This window comes from Ricinus communis, chromosome 4, assembly GCF_019578655.1.
Source record: "Ricinus communis isolate WT05 ecotype wild-type chromosome 4, ASM1957865v1, whole genome shotgun sequence".
NCBI classification, from domain to species: Eukaryota; Viridiplantae; Streptophyta; class Magnoliopsida; order Malpighiales; family Euphorbiaceae; genus Ricinus; species Ricinus communis.
In genome coordinates, this window is record NC_063259.1 from 26,085,598 (window position 1) to 26,109,566 (window position 23,969).

At 34.5% G+C, this 23,969-nt stretch overlaps 2 protein-coding genes and 1 long non-coding RNA gene across 3 annotated transcripts; 2 read left to right on the forward strand and 1 right to left on the reverse strand.

Moving 5' to 3' along the window:
* Window positions 1-1,032: 1,032 nt before the first annotated feature.
* LOC8258141 (transportin MOS14) lies at window positions 1,033-14,814 on the forward strand. Its single transcript, XM_015725614.2, has 27 exons — window positions 1,033-1,713; window positions 2,493-2,570; window positions 2,741-2,803; window positions 3,528-3,575; window positions 3,666-3,812; window positions 4,773-4,904; window positions 5,802-5,842; window positions 6,336-6,427; window positions 7,587-7,714; window positions 8,100-8,175; window positions 8,350-8,470; window positions 8,549-8,648; window positions 9,257-9,338; window positions 9,601-9,683; window positions 9,884-10,000; window positions 10,254-10,305; window positions 10,498-10,653; window positions 11,630-11,753; window positions 11,856-11,937; window positions 12,018-12,106; window positions 12,325-12,399; window positions 12,493-12,547; window positions 12,938-13,057; window positions 13,144-13,236; window positions 13,325-13,470; window positions 13,959-14,136; window positions 14,233-14,814. Exons 1-27 carry the CDS (start codon window positions 1,591-1,593, stop codon window positions 14,509-14,511), a joined length of 2,880 nt encoding a protein of 959 aa, XP_015581100.1. The 5' UTR covers window positions 1,033-1,590; the 3' UTR covers window positions 14,512-14,814.
* Window positions 14,815-16,280: 1,466 nt separating this feature from the next.
* Window positions 16,281-17,465, reverse strand: LOC125369902. The gene is made up of 2 exons (XR_007215585.1): window positions 17,423-17,465; window positions 16,281-16,483 (listed from the first exon to the last, which is right to left on the reverse strand). It is a non-coding gene; the product is annotated as an uncharacterized LOC125369902 (long non-coding RNA).
* Window positions 17,466-18,994: 1,529 nt separating this feature from the next.
* On the forward strand, window positions 18,995-21,702 carry LOC8258140 (serine/threonine-protein kinase AtPK2/AtPK19-like). The gene is made up of 6 exons (XM_002511434.4): window positions 18,995-19,801; window positions 20,273-20,355; window positions 20,445-20,565; window positions 20,700-20,873; window positions 21,033-21,140; window positions 21,250-21,702. The coding sequence occupies exons 1-6, from the start codon at window positions 19,178-19,180 to the stop codon at window positions 21,532-21,534; spliced, it is 1,395 nt and encodes a 464-aa protein (XP_002511480.3). The 5' UTR covers window positions 18,995-19,177; the 3' UTR covers window positions 21,535-21,702.
* The last annotated feature ends 2,267 nt before the right edge of the window (window positions 21,703-23,969 follow it).

Here is a 23,969-nt window from a genome sequence, read left to right on the forward strand (position 1 = left end):
TAAATTATACAGTAAGAATATCCTTTTTAAAGAGATATAATTATATTACATTAAATAAATGGACTCAAATATATACATATATATATATATTATTAACAATTCTGAAAATATAATGAAACCAACTTAGATTTTCTTGTTTTCAAAAATAATATTTTTTTGATGAATGAATTTATTCTTCATGACAACTATTATAATTTATTGCTGTTTTATTCATATATTCACATTATTAGTTAAATTAACTTTCAATATTAGTTAATTAGAAAAAGATTTTATTATAAAAATTAGAGGTTTATCGAATACAAAATTTTTCTTTTAAGACTATTAACCTTAATAAGATTTTATTAATTTCATGATAAGTATAAAAAATAATTATTCTATATAATATAGTCTACAACTATCAAATATCTAATAAATTAAAAACAACATGTCATTGTCACTATATGAAAAATATATATGTTTTTTTACTACTTAGAATATAAGTCGTCATAAATAATATTTTATTTTAACTGGACTAAATAAATAATACTTATTAGTTGATTTATGATCATAATATTAAAAAAAATCCTAAAAAAATGTTGTTGTTTTTTTCCTTAAGAAAAAGGTTAATAATTGCTAAACTATGCATTGGATATGTTGATTAAAAGTGTAGGCACTGGAAATATTGTCAAGCCTGTCAGTTTAATTTCAGTTTTAGAAGATAAAGACTCCTCTCATATGGGCTATTTCTGGTCACCATCAAACGCATGACAAAAACACAGAAGCCTTCAACAACCGCAATCATCTCACCATACATTTCATCAACCCTAAATTAATTTAACTTCATTTTTGTCTGTTTTTCTTTCATCTTATATGCACTCGAGGATTCTAATTGCAAATTGAATTGATTTGTCACAATTTCAATATTAATATTAATGCATATCTCCTCATAGAATATTATAAATTATTGTTTTTAAAACATCAATTCACATTTTTTTATTTTTATATAAAAATTTAGAAAAATAATATAAAATAGAAATTAAAGTGACGATTTGCAACTTGAATGCGAAACGCTGCTTTAAAGAGTATTTTGTGATATTAACTTTGATAGAAGCAGTTCCTGTGCAGATCAGATGTATCCATCCAACCAAGTTTTCCACACTGACAATCTGTACAATGGGTCCCAACTTAACCCCGTCCCAAAATAAAAAAAAAAAAAAAAACGAAATCAAACGCCTCGTGTCCAATAGCACATTGGTTGACTATTCATTGACGAAATTTCAAAAAACGCACAAATAAATGCTATCAACGGCTGAAAACTTCTCAAAAATTCACTCCTTAATCTCTTCCTGATCATCAAATCAAATAGAAAAAAGAAAAGAAAAGAAAAAATCCCCCAAAACCCGTCTTCACTGCAGCGAAAGGGAGGGGCGCCAAAACCCCATTTATTAAAAAAGAAAAAAGAACACTCGCCTGAGAAAAATTAAAATAGTTCTACAAATTACCAAACATACCCCTATTCCTTTCTCCTTCTCTCTCTCTCTCTCTCTCTCTCTGTATATCATTTTCGTGTTTGTTTAGGTTTTTATTTAAATTTTTGAATCGGAGAAGCCAATGGATCATCAAAAGGCAGTGAAAGAAGCCCTAAACGCACTGTATCATCATCCAGATGAGGTGCTTCGTTCCAAAGCTGATGAGTATTTACAAGATATTCAACGCTCAATCGATGCTTGGCAGGTGACTAGTTTTTGAGATTTGAATTTCGAATGTTTTACTGATCCACTTGGATTTCCGCTGTTTTTTTTTGAAGGTTTTGATTTTATAATGCTTGTTTTATTTTTGTTGCTTTGAGAATTTTGAGTGTGTTACTGTAGAATTTAATTAGAAATATAGTATTAATACATTTCTATAAAGTATACTTGTTGTTTAGTTTGAAATTTGAGTGGATTAATAGTGAACTACTAACCTAACTGTTAATCTGTCATTATTTTATAGATTTCCATTTACACATATAGAATAAACTTCTATGCAAATCATCAAATCTATAATTAGTATAAATAGGCATTTGTTATTTAACCGGAAAATTTGATACTAGATGATGACTAATAAGTTCTTTTTTTTTTTTTTACCTCACCACCTGGAATGCTGTGTTTGGCCTTAGGTCACAGGGTTGGCTTTTGGGTCTTTGGTTCATTGATATGATTGCTTTGGCTAGGGTTTATTCAGATTATATTGTTGGCAGCATATTAAATTGTTGGAAGTTGGATTTGGCAACTTCTTTTTTTTTTTTAATTGAATTATCAAATATACTCTATGGCTATTGATTGCATTGATAGGCAAGTTTCATTTGTGAAACTTTATTTAAATATTTGGGAGCTGTTAAATGTTTCATTGTTCTTGTTGGACATTGTATGGTGTAAATATTTGGTCACACCACCCCATTACCCAAAATTACGACAAATTTCATCGTTGTTTATTTACTTAAATACAATTGTTAATGTTTTATGTTTAATTAGGTTGCTGATAATTTGCTTCACGATTCCACTAGCAATATGGAAACCTTAATCTTCTGCTCTCAAACTCTTCGAAGCAAGGTAATTTTAATCTCAATTTACTTGAAGCATTTTATTTACACAGCCGTCATCCTTTCTGTGCTTAATCTCTTTGCTGATTGATTTTCTTAATATGCTCTAACATCTATCTGTATACGTGTCATTCTATGTTTAGTAGTTGAAGCTTTAACCATTGGTGCTTCTTATTTTAGGTGCAAAGAGACTATGAAGAATTGCCTTCTGAAGCCTTTGGACCGTTACGAACTTCCTTAACTGTAAGTGTGTTCATGGATACTGCTAGTAGTGGAGAAACTTCAGATGTGTTCTTCCATTTAGTCATATTATAAGTACCATGACCATGTGCACATAAACTTCTTCCATGTAATTGATGAGCTGTTTGAGCTAAATATGATAGTTATTTTAGAAAGTGTGTCTGTGTATGTATTTATATCATTGTATTTAGGGAGTTAACTGTCGCCAAATCGTGCCTGTTTTGTATTTTCTTCATAATTTGGTTGGGCTCCTTCTGACACTTCACTAAGAGTCTAAGAGGAATGAGGATATATGATGGCAGGCACTGTGAGTTACACAGTGTATTTTTGCAACTTTTATCTGTAAGTGCATGTTTCAAAGCTTCATTTTTCAAGGGGGATCAACAAGTGGTTATGACTTTTGTGGGTCACCTAGAAAAGCTGCTATCGCTTACATGCAGATAAGACGTAAAATCTTAAATTTGTTTCCTTGGAAACTGCTATATCTGCTGAGGTTGTGATTACGAATATGGGTCTTTTGCTGCGGCTTGCTGCTTGATTGTGGTGCGAAAGAACTTGCATTGAGAATTAACTAGATTGCACCAGTTGTGTTATGTTGTATTGCAAATGTAATGATCAATATATGTAGCTTCATTAGGAAAATATCTATTTGTTTTGTATGTATGGACCTGCGCATTGACACAACACTTAAATGTTTGCTTATGTTGGCTATGGAATCTGATCGCAGACCTTACTGAAAAAATTTCATAGGGGCCCCCCTAAAGTCAGGACTCAGGTATACTATGAAAGTTATTTTACAAGTGCACAACTGTCTTGTAACTTCTTGATTCCAAGATGATATATCATCCAGTTGGTTGGCTTGTAGATTAGCATTGCTGTTGCTGCCTTGGCTGTACAAGTTCCTGCAGAGGATTGGGGAGATGGTGGTATAGTGAATTGGCTTAAGGATGAGATGAATTCTCATCCAGAATATATACCAGGTTTCTTGGAGCTACTAACAGTTTTACCAGAGGTATATTAATTGCACCTGTGCATTTTCGATGCATTTTGTTTTTAGATTGTTACTTAGTTTCAGAAGTGATGAGTAGATGGGTGGAAGTTTTATCCATGCCAATACTAAATACTGCTGTCAGCTGCAAAATGAATTGTAAAAATCTAATTGTTAGCGTGTTGATGAATGCAAAGCCAGCTCCAGTTTGAGGACATTCCTGTCCATTCTTGCATATATCTGTTATCCAAATGGGTAAATTTGTTATCCTTAAAAAATTCAAAACAAGAGTTTTAGAATAATGCAAAATTTCCCTGGTTTGCAGTTAAACTAGAGAAAAGATAGGCATCCAATGGAGAGAGACGAGTGTCTCCCTCTATAGAAAATGATCTTTGATATTGCAACCATAAGCATGGTACTAGTGACTGTTGGAATTTCTCAGGTGAGGACTTTTTGGGGTTTAACATTATCATGGTGGATATATAATCATATAATTTTTTTGTCTAATTGTGGGATATTTTCCAGTGGCTGTGAATATGAATATGGCAATTGTATCTTTTTGGCATATTATTGAAAACAGTGCACATCTGTGTTAGAAGGCGTAGTCTCCGACAGACCTACCTTTCTTTTCATAAGGAAACAACCTTAATGGGTATTAAGGGCTTGGTACCTCCATGTTATGCAGGAGGTAATGTACAAGACTGAGAAAATCTGTGGTCGCATGGATATCAGTAAAAGCTTCTCCATGCTGAATGCTAAGAGATCTACTGACTATCTAACACATTACATAGTGAAGAGAAAAAGGGATTTTTCTTCCCTTCGAAAGCCACAGCATAAACTTTATTATGAACTGAAAGATTAGCTAGTTTATGTGGATATACATGTATGTATTTTCTTTTAAGCCTGCAATTGTGAGAAAAAGCGCTGTGGTGATTTATTTGCATTAGCTATGTGTCTTTATAATATTTTTTGTCTTCGTATCAGGAAGTGTTCAACTATAAGATAGCTGCTCGTCCAGAAAGGCGCCGCCAATTTGAAAAAGAGCTGACTTCTCAAATGGAAGTTGCTCTTAATATTTTGACGGCTTGCTTGAAAATTAATGAACTCAAAGAGCAGGTGCGTGCTAAAATTATGCTGTAGTCCTGTACTTGTACGAGTACGATTATGCAAATTTTTGTTATCAGTACTCTTTCAATAATCATGCTGCAAAGTGCAAAGTATTAGATGCCTTGATGGTATTGCGTGTTGTTGTGAAAGCAAATTGGGAATACTGATGCACTTCTATTACCATTAGCATCAGCTGCACCACTTATTAACTTGGGGTATTTTTGAGTCTGCTTTGAATGGCTGATTGCTATCTAAATGGCAATCCCTGGGTGTTAGCAGGAAAATTGAAGCTAATAAAATATCTTCACTTAATTTGTGACTGAAATTTGTTACTGCAACAAAAGAAATTATAAAAAAAATTCTTATTATTTCTATTCTTTTTTTTGCTTCTAATTACTAAAACTTTTATTGATCAGAATTTTTTTGAAGACAATAGAAGAAAAAAGACTTTTAAATCATGATAGAAAGCTGCATAAGTGTGATATGCTCCATGGAAAGTTTATATTCTGGACAGTGACATAAATAATGTGCAAGGTGTTTATAGTTAGTTGTCCAAGTCATGTCTTGGAAAGATTTTATTTTGAGCTCACTTTTTTTAGTACAAAGATTTCTGATGATAGTTGTTAGACATGGCTTCAAAACATGTCTTGGTTTATAGATCTCTTCTAAATGTGTTGTTGGTAATCCTTATCATTCTATCTCATTGCAATCCGAGCCTCTTGTCACATGCAAATTTGACAATTTCCTGAAAGAACAACCCAAGACAGGGGAAAAAGCCTCATTTATTGCTCTTCTTCTAATCATATCACGTTCCTGTGCAACTCTTTAAATTTGAAGTTGATTGTATGGATATTTGCGTGTTTTGATAAAATTGGGCTTTGATCATTTGAAGTTTATCTTCTTCAGGTTCTTGAGGCATTTGCTTCTTGGCTTCGACTGAGGCACGGGTATGAGTTTCTCTCTGCCACACTACCTTATGTAGATGCATCTAGCAAAGAAATTTTTTAGTATTTAATTTGGGGAACTGGGATATTAAATGGTGAAGTTTGTTTGCAACACTATATACAATAAAAAAGGTTTTTGTTGGTAAATAATATCAATATTAAAAGATTCTTTTAAGATATTGCTCTAGCATTTAAACCTGTTGATTTTTTAATATTTTAGATTTTCCGACTCATAAGTGTTTTTCCTTATAATTAAAATAAAAGAGAGCGAGAGAATTTTTACTAGCACTCTAAGAAAATTGTTGCATGATAGCTGGATTTGCTTTAGTTTTTAAGCATGGATCTCTCTCTCTCGGTAAGAAATTTATTTCTTTAATATTGGTTTTTCCATGATATTATAGCCGCTTGGTTAATTTTTGTAATACACCCCCTTTGAGACAAATAAAAGGTTGACTAGAAATTCTGTGATGTTTATGTTGACATCTATTGGTTTCAGGACCCCTGGATCTGTGCTTTCCTCTCACCCTTTGGTGCTTACAGCTCTCTCTAGCTTGAATTCAGAGCTACTTTCAGAGGCAGCTGTGAATGGTATTACAGTTGAAAAAAAAAAAAGCTGTTTGGAAGCATGTTTGGGACTTTGGTTAATCTTATTATGACTTGTTTAGTTTTTGCTTATATACTTGGCTTTTATTGAAATTTTTTGAATGATAGTGATGCTACCTTGCTTTTCCTTGAGTCATTAGAATATCTTGCACGTTATTGCTTTGATTTGTTTTTCACCACTTAAAAAAACAGAATGGCGGTCGACTAAATGGGCACCTATGGGGATAACTTTGTCCATAACAAAGGGATCTTAAGGATATTTTGTCTATTAGAAAGTCCAAGAAATGAGCACCCTTCTAAGATGATGATTAGAGTAAATCTATCATAGCCTGTTTATCAATAATATAATGACTAGCAGACCAAACTGTAAAGTCAGTAGCCACTTGCCTTAATTGAGATACTGAGATTTGGAGTTGCTTCATGAACATTATGATTCTTTCACACAAGGAATTGAGAGACTCATAAACAAAGAGACCAATGTACTGAAGTGAATAATGGCCTTTGATGTGGTAGAGATTTTCAAGATGGAGATAAGATTTTGAGTTATGATTAGACCTTAGTGGGGGCCACCAAGATTGAGTCAGGATGAACAGTTGAGGAAAAGCCATCTGCCTTCTGCTTTCAAGTGCACTCTCTTCTGCTAGTCATGGTAACCCAAGGACTGGCATTTTCAACAATTGACAGTCATCTTGTACTAATGAGAGCTTGTCAAATTAAAAAATTGTTGTTGAAGTTGTAGGTTGATATTGCGCAACTGTTGAAAGTCGAGATTGAACTTGGGGATAAATCACAAATAGACATAAATTACCAAGCACAAAGGAACTCTTTTGAGGGAAGGAGGGAGGGAGCAAGAGTCATTAGATAAGCAGGGTCAAACTGATGAGAAGATGAGAATAGGATAAAGATTTATAAAGTAAGAAAAACAATGCCAAGTACGACTTTTATATCAAGGTTTTTATTTTTTTTAATTCTTAATTCAGGAAAAATGTTTATCTATCTTCTTATATCTTTTATGCTTCTTTTCTTCAATCTCATCTTCTTGTGGATAATATCTTAGCACAGATTTGAGTGGCTGACTTAGTTGGTGCTTCAAGTACTGGGTTTAGCTCTCATAACTGATGAAAAACTTTCCTGATCTCTGCAGTCATTTCAGAATTGATACATTATACAACATCAGGGAACTCTGGTGGTATTTCTATACAGATGCCTTTAATTCAAGTGCTTGTGCCCCAAGTTATGAGTCTAAAGGAACAACTTCGGGATCCTTCAAAGGTGCTGCATTCATACAGTTTTTAAGTGCTTTATTTTTTGAGTTAGTATTTGGACTGGTTATTGTTTAGTCATTTTACAGAAATGTTAAAGCATCGTTTAATATAGCGTTCTGGTGAAATGGTGAGGTAGTCTTTTGAATTCATCGTGTTTAGCATCTGCCACCAAAGTAATTGGAAAATAAAATATGTTTGGGTGATGTAAGGTATCTTAGATATTCTCCTCCATTTATGACTTGATATCCATTCTATGTTTGATATGGTTATTGTGTGCATCATGTGTTTTTTTAACGGCGTAGAACTTTCCAATTGTTTTGTGTAGATTGTTCTTTTATGGTGGCACATTGTTGCTAATTGAATTTACAAATTACTGTTGATTTTTCTTTTAGGATGAAGAAGATGTTAAGGCCATTGCTCGATTATTTGCTGACATGGGTGATTCATATGTTGAGCTGATTGCAACTGGTAAAGATTATTACCATTTATTGACACCTTTTGCTTAAGTTTATTAGTTTCTCTTCCACCCACGCTCCCTCTTCTTATGTGCATTTCCTCTGAATTATCAGTCTGTTTTCTTTACATAACTATCAGAATTTGATGTTGTGAAGTCTCTCCTGAATTTCTTTTTTCCTCTTCCAGGTTCAGATGAAGCAATGATGATTGTGAATGCATTGTTGGAAGTTGCTTCACACCCAGAATATGACATTGCTTCAATGACGTTTAATTTTTGGCACAGTCTTCAAGTTATCTTGACTAAGAGGTGAATCCATCTGCAGCTCTTCTGAGTGTACTGGTCATATTCTTAAGAAAGCTTGAACATATGATTGTAATCTGCCAGGGACTCATATACTTCATTTGGCGATGAGACGTCCATTAAAGCTGAGAGAAGTAGAAGATTGTTAGTTTTTCGTTCAGCATATGAGTCACTTGTATCCCTGGTTAGTGTTTTTTATTTTGAAATGAAATATGTCCTATTCGCAGTAGAACAGAAGTCATCCATGTGGCCCAGTGCAACTAGATAAGGATAAAGGCCGAATTTTGTACACTGGAACTCAAAATGAGCGATATTGACTATGAATAGTGATGCATGTTTTATTGTCCCAATATTTATCTGTCTGTAAACACTTATCCAAATTGGGTGATACTTTTTATGTTTTCTCTGTGCATTTGGTCGTATTGTTAAAGTTTATGGCTTTGCTCTGTTACAAGTTTAGGCTGTGGTCTCATATAATTCAGAATTATAGTACTTTGACTATTCTTTTCATGTACTTCTGAGACCTCAAATTTGCATGATGCAGTAGCCAAAAGGGGTTTTTCCCTTTATATCCCTGCTTTATTGAGCACCCAATCTAGTAAATTACAATAAATTTCCATAACACCTGCTGCTTGTTTGCTGTATTAAGAAATGTGAAATAATCATTGGTGCATTTCATTATCTGAAGGTTTTCTTGTTTGGAAAAGGCCAAGAATTAGTGCGTAGTAATTATCAATTTTCCTTTTTTATTTTTCTGAAAAGATATTTGAAAGTGATAGTTTTTCATCACAGGTTAGCTTCCGAGTACAATATCCCCAAGATTATCAAAACCTTTCGATTGAAGACCTCAAAGATTTTAAACATACCAGATATGGTGAGCTAATCTTTGAATTTAATCAAGGGGTACTTTTTTATCTTTTGAGTTTGCTCTAGTTGTGTGTCAAACTAATCAGACTAGTGTGCTTGTTCTTTTTTCTGTCTTGTTTAACGCCTGATTGCTCAATTACTGGCTGTATATCTAAGTATAAATTGTGGAGATAGTTTTCTGCTCATTTTTTTCCCTTTTGATATTTCTCCTTGACGTCACCTCACGTCTGGGAAGTCTCCAATACTAAAAGAATCTGTGATGTTTCTAGCTGTTGCGGATGTGTTAATTGATGCAGCATCAGTATTAAATGGTGATGCAACTCTGAAGATTCTATACGTGAAACTTGCTGAGGTGCGTATTACAGTATGCAGTAATATTAGTTGCCTTCGACAATATGGTTTTGGAAGCATATGGATGAAAAACAAGTTCTAATTTGGATGCTTATTGCATTGATTCTGTGCTCTAGAACTCTATTTTAATATTTTGTTTTGGAACCTTTAATTGTTAATTCTCTATCGTAATAATGAGAAATTGTTTTATACCATCCATAGGCTCAAGCTTGCTGGGCAAATGGACATAGTGAATGGCGTCCTGCGGAAGCTGCTTTATTTTGCATCAGGGCTATATCAAATTACGTTTCAATTGCTGAAGCTGAAGTATTGCCCAAGGTACAAATTGTTCTCAAACTTTCCCATGGTTTATAATCATGGATAGTCTTAATTTTGAGACCTGCGCCTCTTATATTTGTATTGTGTGTGAGAGAGGGAGAGAGAAACCAGCATTAACAAATTTCTATTCTTGTGCCTTTATGAACAAATTTGATCCTTTGTCTATTTTAGTGATCAAAACATCTTATGGTATTTGAAGTGTGAATTCAAAATACCTGGGAATTAAACTTTCTGTTAATTGGTGCTTCCACAGGTTATGTCTTTGCTGCTTGAACTTCCACATCAGCCCCAGCTGCTTCAGACAGGTGATAAATCTTTTCCAACAAACACCTTTAGATACTGTTACTTTACTCTACAGCATGAATGTCACCAGGAACCAGAGATTCACAATATATCTGCTTGTGTTTTGAGTGCTTAAGCCCCATACCATGTCCTCAATGAGTTTATGTGCCTCTTGGGGTGCAATCTGAACCTGATTTTATATGGCATAATTTCAGTGTGCTTAACAATCGGAGCATATTCAAAATGGCTTTCTGCTGCATCGGATGGATTGCCTTTATTGTCTTCAGTCATGAGAATTCTCATGCATGGCATGGGGACATCAGAAGATTCGGCAGCTGCTGCAGCTGTGGCTTTCAGACACATCTGTGATGGTATGTGATTTCCTGGATGAGTGATTATTTGCACTTGGGCAGCAGTAGGAACAGAATCTCTTGCAATTTGGTAACATCCTAATGCCAAATTTTTTTAACATTCTAGATATTTAAAAAATTAATGCAGCAGGCTCTTAATTTTTGCTTTGTTACTTTTCTTTTTATGGTTTTGAACTTCAGAACTTCATGCTTAACGAAACTTTGTTGCAAAATTTGTTGATGGCGTTGAACTCCGCCTGAGGAGTAGAGTTCAAGTGTTGATTTGAAGTTCTACTTGTAAAAGGTTTTAAATGAATGAAAATTGATTTAAGCATTTAGGGCATCCATCTGGTGATACGATAGTGGAATTTTGTTTTAAGAAACCTATAAACTTTGAGGAGTCCTCGTGGAAATTGAATATATACACTGTTTTGTTGTGTTGAGAACAATGGTTTTGATGCTTCAGCTTTTCACATCTTGTCACTAGTTGGATGCTTGAGGTGTAATCACATTCAGATTTGTTGATGCATCCAATTTCTATGCTGGTTAAAGGAGGTAGATAAAATGTTTTTCTTGTGTTCTACACTTTTATTCGATAAAATATGCATTAGCATATCCAGTTAACAGCATTGGTGGCAATAACAAAATGTTAGAAAGAGAACAAACTCAAAACAATCTATATTATGTAGAATCAGCAATTGAATGAATCTAGAGAACCACTAAGATTAAGATAATAGTTCAATAGAGACATCATTTCACCCATTTGTTTATCTTTTGTTGCAATTTTAGTGTTGGTGGATTTGCTGCTTTGCCTTCAATTTATTTATATACTTGAATGCTAGTTGTTTCTCTTTTGTACTTGTGACATTCTACTTTTTCTGCCAGAGCAGCCGGATGCTATTCTCCCTATTCTTCCATGGTCACTGAATTATATGATGAAACGTTATTTTTCAATATCTTCTTCAGTATGGATTAAAATGCTTTATACTGGCTGCAGATTGCCGTAGAAAGCTCTGTGGATATCTTGATGATCTCTACTCCATATACCATAGGGCATTGATTGGGGAAGGTAATTTTAGAATCTCGGCTGAAGATTCATTGCATGTAGTTGAAGCTTTGAGGTATGAATTTTACCTTATCACCTTGGAAATTACTGTGTTCTTGATGATTTCATTTTGCATAGGGCACTTGATTTGGACTTCTGTTGTAAATTTATTTTGCAGCATGGTCATTACAGAACTTCCTCCTGACCAAGCCAAGCAGGCTTTGGAGCAATTATGCTTGCCAGTTGTTACTTCTTTACAGGTGAGGTTTATTACTAGTGGATTTATCCATTGTTGTTTGATTGTTCATGATACTAGCTAGGTGATAATGTGAACAACCAGGGAGTTATCAATCAAGGTCCAGAAACTTTGGAGAAGAGACCTGCTAGGGAGTTAACGGTTCACATTGATCGACTTGCATACATCTTTAGGTATGCCAGACATCCTTGTGCTAATGTTGTTAATATTATTGATATGGTGCCTTCTTAGTAATTGTTTTAGAGTTACTTGGCCTGTAGTTTGTTCTTCTCACCATCGGGGTGAGTCTTTATCAATTCATCTGGGTGGTAGCTTATAGACTCGGTTTATTTAATAAAACAGCATTAATCTATTATTGATTTCTCCAAATCACGACTAAACACCATTTCAGGTATGTAACTCACCCTGAAGCTGTGGCAGATGCAATTCAAAGGCTTTGGCCGCTCTTTAAAGCAATCTTTGACCTGTAAGTTTATGCATACTGCAGAATATTCACGCTTTCCTCTGTGATTAATTTTGGGTTTTCCACACTATTCTGATCAATTTCTTCCTGCTGCAGTCGTGCTTGGGACATGCGAACAATGGAATCTTTGTGCCGAGCTTGCAAATATGCTGTGAGTTTGCTGAACTTTACCTTATGCAATGTTATATAGCTGACTTTTAGAGAATTAGACTAAAGAGACCCTTAAATAGGCCAAATTTTACTAATCTAACAGTTGAAGAATTCTAGTCTTAGTATCTCCAAGGATTTGTTACCAGCCATCTGAAGAATAGTTTCATATTGTTGACCAGTGTCCAAGCATCTTGCTGACAACCTTGAATAGTCTGTATATAAGATTGCATAAGGAACTTGTCATGGATGAGGGGCTTTTCATGTCGCATCCATGTCATTTTATTTTCTATGTTATTAGAGGAATCAAACAGAAAGGTGTAATGTTTTCATATTGATTATTATCAATTAATCAATATTAGTTGAAGATGTAAATGAACGGGTTCTTTTGTAGGTGAGAACTTCTGGAAGGTTCATGGGAATCACAATAGGAGCAATGCTAGAAGAGATCCAAGCCCTTTATCAACAGCACCATCAGCCTTGCTTCCTTTATCTCTCTAGTGAGGTTATAAAGGTATGTATTTCTTTCTGAACACAAACTTCTGTCTATATTTAATGTTAGATCTTAAAATTGAGCTGTCTTTTTTATTGGGGCTGCAGATATTTGGTTCTGACCCATCTTGTGCATGCTACCTAACAAATTTGATTGAAGCCCTCTTCAAGCGCACAATATGTCTTCTTACGAATATCAAGGTCATAGTTATGCAAAACAATGTGTTATTTCTTGTTTGGGCCCTATTATCTTTCACGGCATTCAATCTCACTTACATTTGTTCTGCAGGACTTCACTGCAAGACCAGATATTGCAGATGATTGTTTTTTATTGGCATCAAGGTGCATTCGTTATTGCCCTCAACTATTTGTTACGTCTACTGTATTCCCATTGTTGGTTGATTGCTCGATGATCGGCATCACAGTACAGCACAGGTATATTAGTCTTTCTTTGTGTGTGTGTGTGAATGTTTATGTTCCTGAACACTTTTCAAAAGTAAACTAGTTCAGGATGTCCTATGAGGCTGGGATTGAGATGTGGGATATAAATACAGATATGTTGATACTATTTTGAAAAGTTACTGTAGGGTAGAGTGTAGATATGTTAACAGATAACCATATGTTATCATTTACATCACTTGTTTAAAAGTATTCTTTTGACATGGAACGTATTTAATTTTGAATTATTCTAGATAAGTAGGTTCAAGTACGAAAAGAAAACCAATTAAAGAGCAAAAGATAGCAAAAAGGATCAAGTCAGTAGTCAGTACAATGTTAAATTTTTTTTCTATCCTTTTTAACCAAAAGACTCTACTAAATTACTTTGCTGCAGTGAAACATATATACCGCACTGGGTTTCAATATCCATGCTTTACCAATATCGTGTACTGTTTTATTTCCTCAGTTTTGTTCGATTTCTGCAGGGAGGCTTCCAATTCCATATTGACCTTCTTGTCTGACATTTTTGATCTGGCAAAGTCTAGCGTGGGGGAACATTACTTATCTGTCAGAGATAGTGTTATTATTCCTCGAGGCGCCAGCATTACAAGAATATTGGTCGCATCATTAACTGGTGCACTTCCTAGTTCTCGAATAGAAACGGTAGCCCCTATACTCAACATTACATGCCGAGTTATGGTAGTAAACTAAGTTTAATATTTTTATGGGGTGTCATGATGTTCCTTTTTAACCCTGCAGGTAGCATATGCTTTACTAGCGGTAACACGTACATATGGAGCTAGGGCAGTGGAGTGGGCAATGGAGAGTATTTCACTAATTCCATTGACTGCTGTCACTGAGGTTGAGCGTGCAAGATTTTTCCAAGCATTGTCGGATGCAGCTTCCGGGATTGATGTCAATGCCCTGATGGCTCCTGTTGAGGAGCTCTCTGATGTATGTCGGCGGAACAGAACAGTACAGGAGATTGTCCAAGGGGCGTTAAGGCCACTTGAGCTGAATTTGGTAACTGTATCATAAAGGGGGGAGTAAAATAAAGGTGCATTCTTGCTTAGTGTTCATCTGTTAGTCACGAGGTATATTGGCTGTTTCATTCATTGACCATCTGTGTATTATTCAATCATTCTCCAATTTTTTTAGGAGAATCATTACACTTTATATTGGTTGGGAGAGAGTGGGTGTTGTATCTTTTATTTGAGATGTGCGATGTCGAGAGTGGTTTGAACCGCAGTGGCTTCAATTTTTGGGGTACAAATTTTTCAGTATAAAAGATGTAATTTTATTGTGCAATAGTGGAAAAAGGAAAGGAGAAATTACAAAACACTGCCACACATGTACTTCCAGCTACGTGTTGCTTTCTCTAAACTTTTACATATTCTAGGTTTTACACGTTCCAGTACGAGGTTTTGGCTAATGTTCCATCAGTTACTCGTCCAATTCCTAAGGAGATTAGATCTTTTTAATCTTTATTTTAAAATTTTCTTTTGAAGAGGAGATTTGATCTTTTTATTCATGAATGCATGCTCCCACTACATATAAAATTTGCAAAAATCTTCTATTTATCCTTGTGCTTGGCTTCACTCCCACCATGGCGTGTCCGACGAACCTTTAGAATGGTATTCGTAGGTCTTCAATTTGCTTATCGAAGGATATTCCTTGACGCGACAGACCCAATGCCCACGAAACCTATCCATGCCTAAGACCTGTATTCTTTCTTTTATTTAAAAAAGAAAAAATGTGTTAGCTTCGTGACATGCGCCACTTCATCACTGCACTTGTAAGAAAAAGAAAAAGGAAGTTAGTATTTTCAGAGAAATATGTTGTGAAATAAAAAAGCAGTTATAAGATTAAATTGGTAGATATAATTTAATAAATTTTTTAATATTTAATATTAATTTATAAAATTTTAAAAATAATAATAAATTGGCTATTTTATATATTCTTAATTTTTTAAATTTTATTAATATAATAATATAAAAAATATTTATTAATTAATTTTAATATTATATAAAATTAATATATTAATATAATTGGTATTACTATTTTTTAAATTAAAAATCTATTATATAATTTAGATTTTTAATTTATTATTGATATAATATTAAAATATTATTTAGAATATTATTTTTAGAACTAAAATTATTATCTAATAATAAAAATAATTTATTAGTTAATATAATATTAAAATATAATTAACATATTGTTTCTCATAATATAATTAGTATCATTATATGATTAGAAAACTATTTATCAATTAAATATATTATTAAAATATAATTAATATGGTAGTTTTTAGGACTACAGTCAGTGTCTAATTAAAATGTAACTTATGAATCAATAATTTAATAGAAAACTATAAAATTACTTAAATTTCATGTATAAAAAATAAGTACACATGTCAAAACAAAAATTTTATATATCAAAAATTAAACATAAATGTTAAATATATTTTAGGTCTCAGAAACTAATATATACTAGTCGTTTACTCGTGCGTTGCACGACCGTTATTATTAATTTAATTATAAAATTAAGTTGATAGATTTAATAAAATTCTCAATATTTATACTATTTTATAAAATTTAAAAAAATAATAGCAAATTAATTATTTTTAAATGTCCCTAATTCTTTAAAAGTTTTAAGAATTATTTATTAGTTAATTTTAATATATCAATATAATTTATATTACTATTGTCACGACCCACTCTGGGGGCCCGTGACCGGCACTAGGGAATGGGTAGGCTTAAGGCCACCGAAACCCGTAGTAAGCCTTACCAACCCGCAAATCCAAATATAAAATAGTCATAATTGTCTTGCATAATACATCATCAAACTACCAACAAGAGTCAGAATAGTTATACAAATTTTAAAATTTCCTACTGCGGATACTCTAGAGTAAAAATGACAAGTATACAAGTACAAGATAATTACAAAAGTCCGAAAAAGAAGAAGTCGGACTGTCGAATGTGCGAAGGCGAAAGTCTTTAACTGTCACCTGAAAAGAATTACAACTGAGACTGTCAGTCTCGAGAGTGAGTCAAAATCAAATAATCTAAGGGCTTTTGCAACCTTCACATGATATATTAATTATTCAAAACAATATACCAATTTCTGAATATAATTGCAGTCATAATATAAAATCATACACCATAATAATAAAATGATAAAAGGAGAGTGTAAATAAATAAAGACATTTTTACTTTCACGGGACGTGTGGCTAAGTAGAACCCTAACCCCAAATTCTAACAGCCACTTTGGCTCTCTTAATCCAATAAGACTGGCGCCCCGAGAGCAATGCTCGACCAGGGACCTTACCTCCAGTCTGGTCACTTAAATATCCAAATAAGAAATCTAGTAGCCATTCGGCTCTCTTAATCCAATAAGACTGGCGCCCCGAGAGCAATGCTCGACCAGGGACCTTACCTCCAGTCTGGTCACTTAAATATCCAAATAAGCCGGCGCCCCGAGAGCAATGCTCGACCAGGGACCTTACCTCCGGCAATTTACACAAATCAGCCCAGAGAGCCATGCTCGACCAGGGCAAACCCATAAATATCTTATTACATGTCCATGATCATTACCGGTAAGACGCTGATCTGATGTAACCCATCAAAGTGGCATGTTCTACAAGCCACATTTCCCAATTCGCAATCATCACATATAAGAAATATCATTATCCGATGAACTCAACCAACACATATCGGAAATAAAGATTAAAGATTTAAGGTAAAACAACGTGCAATTTGCGAGGGAAAAATAATAACGCTTATCTTATTATAACATACTAATAATAATATTTATATTATTTCAAATATTAATAATCAAGTGAAATCATTTACCTTGCGATACTAATAATCATATTAAGCACAAATTCTAAATAGCATATTAAAATCGGACTAGCAATAGCGCGAAAGATTAAATGACTTTAACTCACAGATTTGATGCGTTCCACGGTCCGCTCCTACGCCTCGGGTGGAGTACGGCAAGGGAAGGCTGAATTATCTAATAACAAAAGACATACAATTAATAGACATTCGAACATTTTTCCTAAACTTAGACCCTAAGGTCGACTGCCTAGAATTAAATTGGACTCGAGGATTACTGAAAATTTGGCGAACCTCCCTAAATTACGGATATTTACCCCCCGTAAAACGGGTCCAGGACTGCCAAAAACATATCGGACATGCTGGAAATTAATAACAGGAGCCGGGCCACAAGAACTGCATTAATATTTTCCGACTCCAAAACACCACAATCCAAACAATTCAATTTGATTTATTTTTAAACTACCCAACACAAGCAATTAATAGCCTCAATAACTTTCTAATATTATAACAAAATTTTTCGGAGTCTAATAAAATTATACCGAGTTGAAAATTAAAATATTTCAGCGTCAGAAAACACCGGGGTCCGGGAAGCCCGTCCCGCCAATAGTGTCGGAATTCAAATCCGGGCGCCTACGAAGCTCAAGTTACGGAGAGTCCGGAAGGACAAGAGTTTTGGCCGGAAAGTGGCCGGGAAGGCGGCGGATCGGGGGCCGGAAAGTCAGCTCACGCGACACCTTTCAAGGCTCACGGCAAGGATTTCCGACGGAGAAGGGTTGCTTCAAGGGTTTTCGGGGTGGGAGTCCGATTCCGGCGCCAGATCGCCGAAAACAAGCCGGCAAGAGGCCGAACGGCGAAGACAACTCCCTACCTTGGTAACGTCGGCGGAAAGGAGGAAAGGGATGGAGAGCTGCTGCAGGCGGGAAGGGAGGAAGGCGGCATGGCACGTAGGCGGCGCTGGGAAGAAGACAGTCGGACGGGGAGGGAGAAGGAAGGGAGGAAGGAAAAGGAGGAGGGGGAGGGGAGAAAAAGTTTTCTTTTTTTTTTTTTTTTATATATATATATATATAATTATTATTATAACTAAGGGTGTTACAACTATTTTCTAGAATTAAAAATTTATTATATAATCAAAAACTAGTTTATTATTAAATATAATTTAAGATATTATTTTTTAGAATCATAATTATTATCTAATTATAAAACTAATTTATTAATTAATATAATATTAAAATATATTATTTCTTAAAATAAAATTAGTATTAATAATGATATTATTTATAAATTGATATAATATTAAAATATAATTAATATATTATTTTTAAAATTAGAATCGGTGTTTAATTATAAATGTAATTTATAAATCAATAAATTAATAAAAAATTATAAAATTAATATATAAATTTAGATTTCATATATCAAAATATGGATAAATATCGAAATTTTTATGTGTCAAAATCATATCAAAAAAATTTAGCTATCAAAAAAAAAATATATATATATATATATATCCTAAAAAAAAAGTGGGCAATAAAGTTTGCAATTTAAATATTGGCGAGTGAGGGCAGGAGAAGTGAAGGCGCGTAATTTTTATTAGCTATTGAACTCACTTTACTTTCCTCCCGTGTTCGTGTCAATAATGCAGCAATCATTTTCCCTATTATCCTCTGCCTAAGTGAACTCACCTTCCTCTCTCTCTCTCTCTCTCTCTCTCTCTCTCTCTCAATAGTAATCTAAAAGCTTTTTTTTTTTTTTCTTAAACAAAATGTAATCTCAGCTCTCTCGGCCCGCCTTGATTCAGAACTCTTGGCTGGCTCTTCTCTTTCTATCTCTCTTTTCTTCTTGTTATTAATAAAAACTGAGAAATGGTTTCGAATTCACAAAAGAAAAACCTCCACTCTGCAATATTATCAAGCAACCTCAAAAAACTCACAATCACACCACCAAATCCCAATTCCGACTTCGATTTCTCTGATGTATTTGGTCCACTTACTCCACACCCTACCCATTCACTGTCTCCGTCCACGTCAGCATCAACTTCCTCTCCTCCCTCCTCCGCCTTTATAGGAGACCCACTTGTTATCCACAACCGGTCCCACTCCTTTGTGGGTCCTTCTCCCCGCTACACTCTCTCCTCTTCCCTCCCTTTCCAAATCCAGGAAGAAGATCTTGAAAACGGTGTCGTTGAAGAAGAAGAAGATGATAATAACGAGGAGAAGCTGAAAAGTTCTAGCAATAAGATTGGTCCTTGTGATTTTGAAATCTTGAGAGTTGTTGGGCAAGGAGCTTTTGGTAAAGTCTTTCAGGTTAGAAAGAAAAGGAAAGAGAGCGATTGTGAAGATGGTGATGGTGATGGGATTTTTGCAATGAAAGTCATGAGAAAAGACATTATAATTAAAAAGAATCATGTCGATTATATGAAAGCTGAAAGGGATATTCTTACTAAAGTTGTGCACCCTTTTGTTGTTCAGCTTCGTTACTCTTTTCAGGTGAAATTTGTTTTTCGTTTCCTTTTTTATGTTTACTATTGTGGGTGGTGATTTTTCTTAAAAGGAAAAAAAAACTATGCATTGCTTTTTATTTGTGATAATAGAATGTTTTCTACCTTTCTTAGCTTGCTCATGACGATTGCATTAATTTTATGGGGCCATGTTATTCAATACTTCTAGCAATTTTTGGTGCAATGGTTGCTACCGTGTTAGCGTTGTGGGTGATTATTTTTATTTTGATGCATTTTCATTTATATAGCATTCTTACCTTGTGCAATGTTCATTAAATTTTGAATTTTTACTGGGCCATGTTATTCGATTATAATGCAAAGATCATTACTTTTAGCAATTTATGGTACTAGGGTTTCTAGGTTTTGCTAACACAGAATGTTTATCACTTTCTAACTAACTATTGTCCTTCTTTTGGTTGTGGATAATTCTATGTGAATTTGATGAAATTACTCTTTTCAGACCAAGTCTAAGCTTTATTTGATAATGGATTTTATGAATGGAGGACATCTATTCTTTCATCTTTATCGTCAAGGACTCTTCAGGTAGCTTATGGTTGGAAAAGTTTTAGGCTTCTTCTTATCATGATGCATATGTGCTTATACTAATTTTGTTCTCGCTGTGTCCTGAACAGTGAGGATCAGGCGAGGGTTTATACCGCTGAGATAGTTTCTGCTGTTTCACATCTTCACAAGTGCGGGATTGTGCACCGGGATCTTAAACCTGAAAACATTATCTTGGATTCTGATGGGCATGTAATGACTATGCCCATGCACTCTTTTTTGTGGCAGTTTTTATTAAACTCGTTATGTTAAACATTTTTGCTTCTAGATGCTTACATAACTTCTAATTAATTTGCTCAGCTCCTAAAGTTATAATTGCCATGCAGGTTATGCTAACTGATTTTGGACTTGCGAAGGAAATTGATGAATCTAGTAGATCTAACTCAATGTGTGGGACAACAGAATACATGGCTCCTGAAATTTTACAGTCTAAAGGCCACAACAAAGATGCAGATTGGTGGAGTATAGGAATACTCTTGTATGAAATGCTAACTGGACAGGTAATACATTCAGCTCACTGTTTTGTTGCTTCTAGTAGTTCGTGGTCAGCTCCGCTCTTCTTTTTTCTTTCCTAAAAATAAGTGACAAGGTGCTGTTATAGGTCCCAATTTCTGGATATTGGTTTCCAAACTGATATTAATGCATGTAAATATCTACAGCCACCATTTGAGCACAAAGATAGAAAGAAACTTCAGGAGAGAATTATCAAAGAAAAAATCAAGCTTCCATCATTCCTCAGCTCTGAAGCTCACTCTTTACTGAAAGGAGTAAGTATAAGCTTTCATGTAGTTTTTTCCCCTCTTCTACTCCAATTTTCGTTCTCTCTATTTCAGTTCAATAGTCCCAAGTTATGGAAATTTCTTTTTTATTTTGCAGCTGCTGCAAAAGGAACCATCAAGAAGGTTGGGAAGTGGTCCTAGTGGAGGGGATGAAGTCAAAAGTCACAAATGGTTTCGGTCAATCAACTGGAAGAAATTAGAGGCAAGGGAATTGATACCAAAGTTCAAGCCAGATGTGAGTGGAAAATACTGTACAGAAAACTTTGATCGGTGTTGGACAACAATGCCTCCTGATGATTCGCCAGCTTGCACACCAACAGCTGGTGAACATTTTCAAGGGTATACATACATTGCGCCTAACCCTTGGCTTTCTTCTGGATGATATGGTATCATGAGCAAGCCAGCCTGTTAATATTTTGTAAGTTTATCTTCCGTTAACTTAATTTTTTTCCTAAAGAGGAAAAAAAGAAGAAAATGAAAATAAATACAAGTTGAGCTCTTGCAGGTGTTGTTTATTGTTCTTGAATAAAAGATTAAAGGTACTTTCTTATTGCTCGGTCTCACTTTCATTGATAAATGGTAGGTGAAAAATTTATTTGCCAATGTTTGTTCGTTTTATGTGTAGCTCCAAAGCTTATAATATTATATATATATAAAGCGTTTGTGTGTGTGTGTGTGAGAGAGAGAGAGAATCCAAAACTAACAGGACATGGCATCTGTAAGTTTGAGTCGTTTAATATCAACTCTAAGTTTCATTTCAGCACACTCATCTGTTTTATTGTCCATAGAATTCCTATGCATATACATATAGTTACAGAAAGTTCAGAACATTGTATTACTATAGTCTTCAAAAAGCTATACTTGCATATTGTTAATGTTTAAGGGTATTGTAAAAATATAGGTTTGGACTATCTTATTTCGTATTAGGTGACTCCCAAACACTCGGTTTCAATTTCAAATTACATCTACTACACACAATCATAATCCTGCCAATATGTGCAGCAACCCAAGCTATGTGCACACACCAACAAAGAATTGCATGCCCGCCACCCCCAACCAAAAAAAAATAAAATAAAAACTACACTTCAACCAACAGAGAGACAGACAACTGAAGAAAATCGGGCACTTTGAGCTACCAATATATGTAAGATGATGAAAACTAAGCTAATAAAAAAAGCATGCCAAGGTTCTTAGCAACAAGCCTAACTTCTAGCCCTATCATACGCTTTTGTATCTCGTTTGATTTCATATTTGGAATGCATGGCAGGTGTGCCATGCCAGCTTGCGGTTGCACTTGAAAATCTGTCAAAGTTTAAAGAATTAAGACAAGCTCTGAATAGGTCTGATGAACTTATGAGAAAAGTGAATAGAAATAAATTACAGCAGAGAAAATATGTTGCACGAAGACCACATAAAAATGATGAGTATATAGTTATGTTTCCGTGTCTTATTCCTTTTTCTTTTTCCCTCTTCAAAATTGGGTTTTCTTGTCATGGATGCGGGATTGGTTTTTTTGCAAATTATTGGCTGATCACTACTTAGAGAGCATAACAACTTGAGATGGATTCTCAATTAATTTATCAATTGATAGCGTCTCAGAAGAATATCCAATCCAGCGCACTAAAATACCATGTGGCTGGTTTTCTGTTAATTATTGAGAGAAAGAGGGGTAAGATTCTGTTTAGAACTTCCTCATGAAGATGACATAAAAGTGATGATGAATAGAAGTTTGCAGAAAGTACGAAGATGAAATCAGTGTAGAATCTTGTTCCTCACTTTACTTAAAAACAAGAAACACATTTGATACTGCTTGGAAAAAGCTTCAGTTTTAGAAACCTCATCAAGATTGGCATCAGCAGCATATCTGAAAAAGCTACTATTATTAGCTATCATTTTAAGCACATATGTATTTTGAATGGATTAGCACAAATTCATTATTTTAATAGATGAATCTTTTATGGGACCTATGTCCAAATTCTTTCAATCCATATCGGAAATAAAGCTTTGCTAGGGACTATGATTATCTTGAAGTTAGCCAAGTGACAGTTATCAGGTGGATATTTCACTAGCTGTACACTGTTTGTGTTACATATGTTAGTGGGGAATATAGATTCTTTATAATATCATCCTTATTAGTATATCATCCTTTAAGTAAGGAACTTGTCTGAAGGATTGGGAAAGGAATCTCCACATACCAAAGGACTCTCTTCGTTTATATATGGCCATTATTCTTAAGAGCTCCCACAAACTAGCTGAATAGCAGTTAGCTTCTCTGTCCCCGTAGCTAGATTGTGTCATGTTTGACAAGCCTGCTTATTTACCCACTGGGTCTTTTAGTTATCCTGTTTGTTCTAGGAGAAGTTGAACAAGAACTTTGTTTTAGTGAAGCCATGAGTAACAAGAAAAGGAACAGTTCCCTTTGTGAGAAGTCAATGAAGATGGTGGTAAATATCATTAAACTATCTTCTTTTTCTATTGCGAAGATGAGTCTTGGAGCAACTGGACCTTCAGTTGTTACCAAAAACCCAGCACTTGTGGCAAGCTCTGTCATGGATACTAACCAGCCATTGCTTCTTCAAATTCCTGGAAGCCGAAAGTCTCAAGAGCTGCGGATCAGAAAACAGCCCTTTTCAGTGGTGATGCAGCCCAATGAAGGGAAAGGTTCTTCATACGTGGTTCATGAGGACGACAGTGTTATAGATGGAATGACTTCTGACTATATCAGGAAGTTCCATGAGAAGAACAGGTATGATGCATATGTACATGAGACAATGAAATTCTCTCCAGACAAACCATTTTCGCCATTACGGGCAGTGA

What these genes read in the sequence shown, in the direction of transcription:
- LOC8258141 (XM_015725614.2), top strand. Translation starts at nt 1,591, where the DNA reads ATGGATCATCAAAAGGCAGTGAAAGAAGCCCTAAACGCACTGTATCAT. An exon ending in TGGCTTCGACTGAGGCACGG is followed by an intron (nt 5,843 to 6,335) that starts GTATGAGTTTCT and finishes TATTGGTTTCAG; the next exon opens with GACCCCTGGATCTGTGCTTT. An exon ending in TTCAGAGGCAGCTGTGAATG is followed by an intron (nt 6,428 to 7,586) that starts GTATTACAGTTG and finishes TGATCTCTGCAG; the next exon opens with TCATTTCAGAATTGATACAT.
- LOC8258140 (XM_002511434.4), top strand. Translation starts at nt 19,178, where the DNA reads ATGGTTTCGAATTCACAAAAGAAAAACCTCCACTCTGCAATATTATCA. An exon ending in ATGAAATGCTAACTGGACAG is followed by an intron (nt 20,874 to 21,032) that starts GTAATACATTCA and finishes AAATATCTACAG; the next exon opens with CCACCATTTGAGCACAAAGA. An exon ending in CTCACTCTTTACTGAAAGGA is followed by an intron (nt 21,141 to 21,249) that starts GTAAGTATAAGC and finishes TTTATTTTGCAG; the next exon opens with CTGCTGCAAAAGGAACCATC.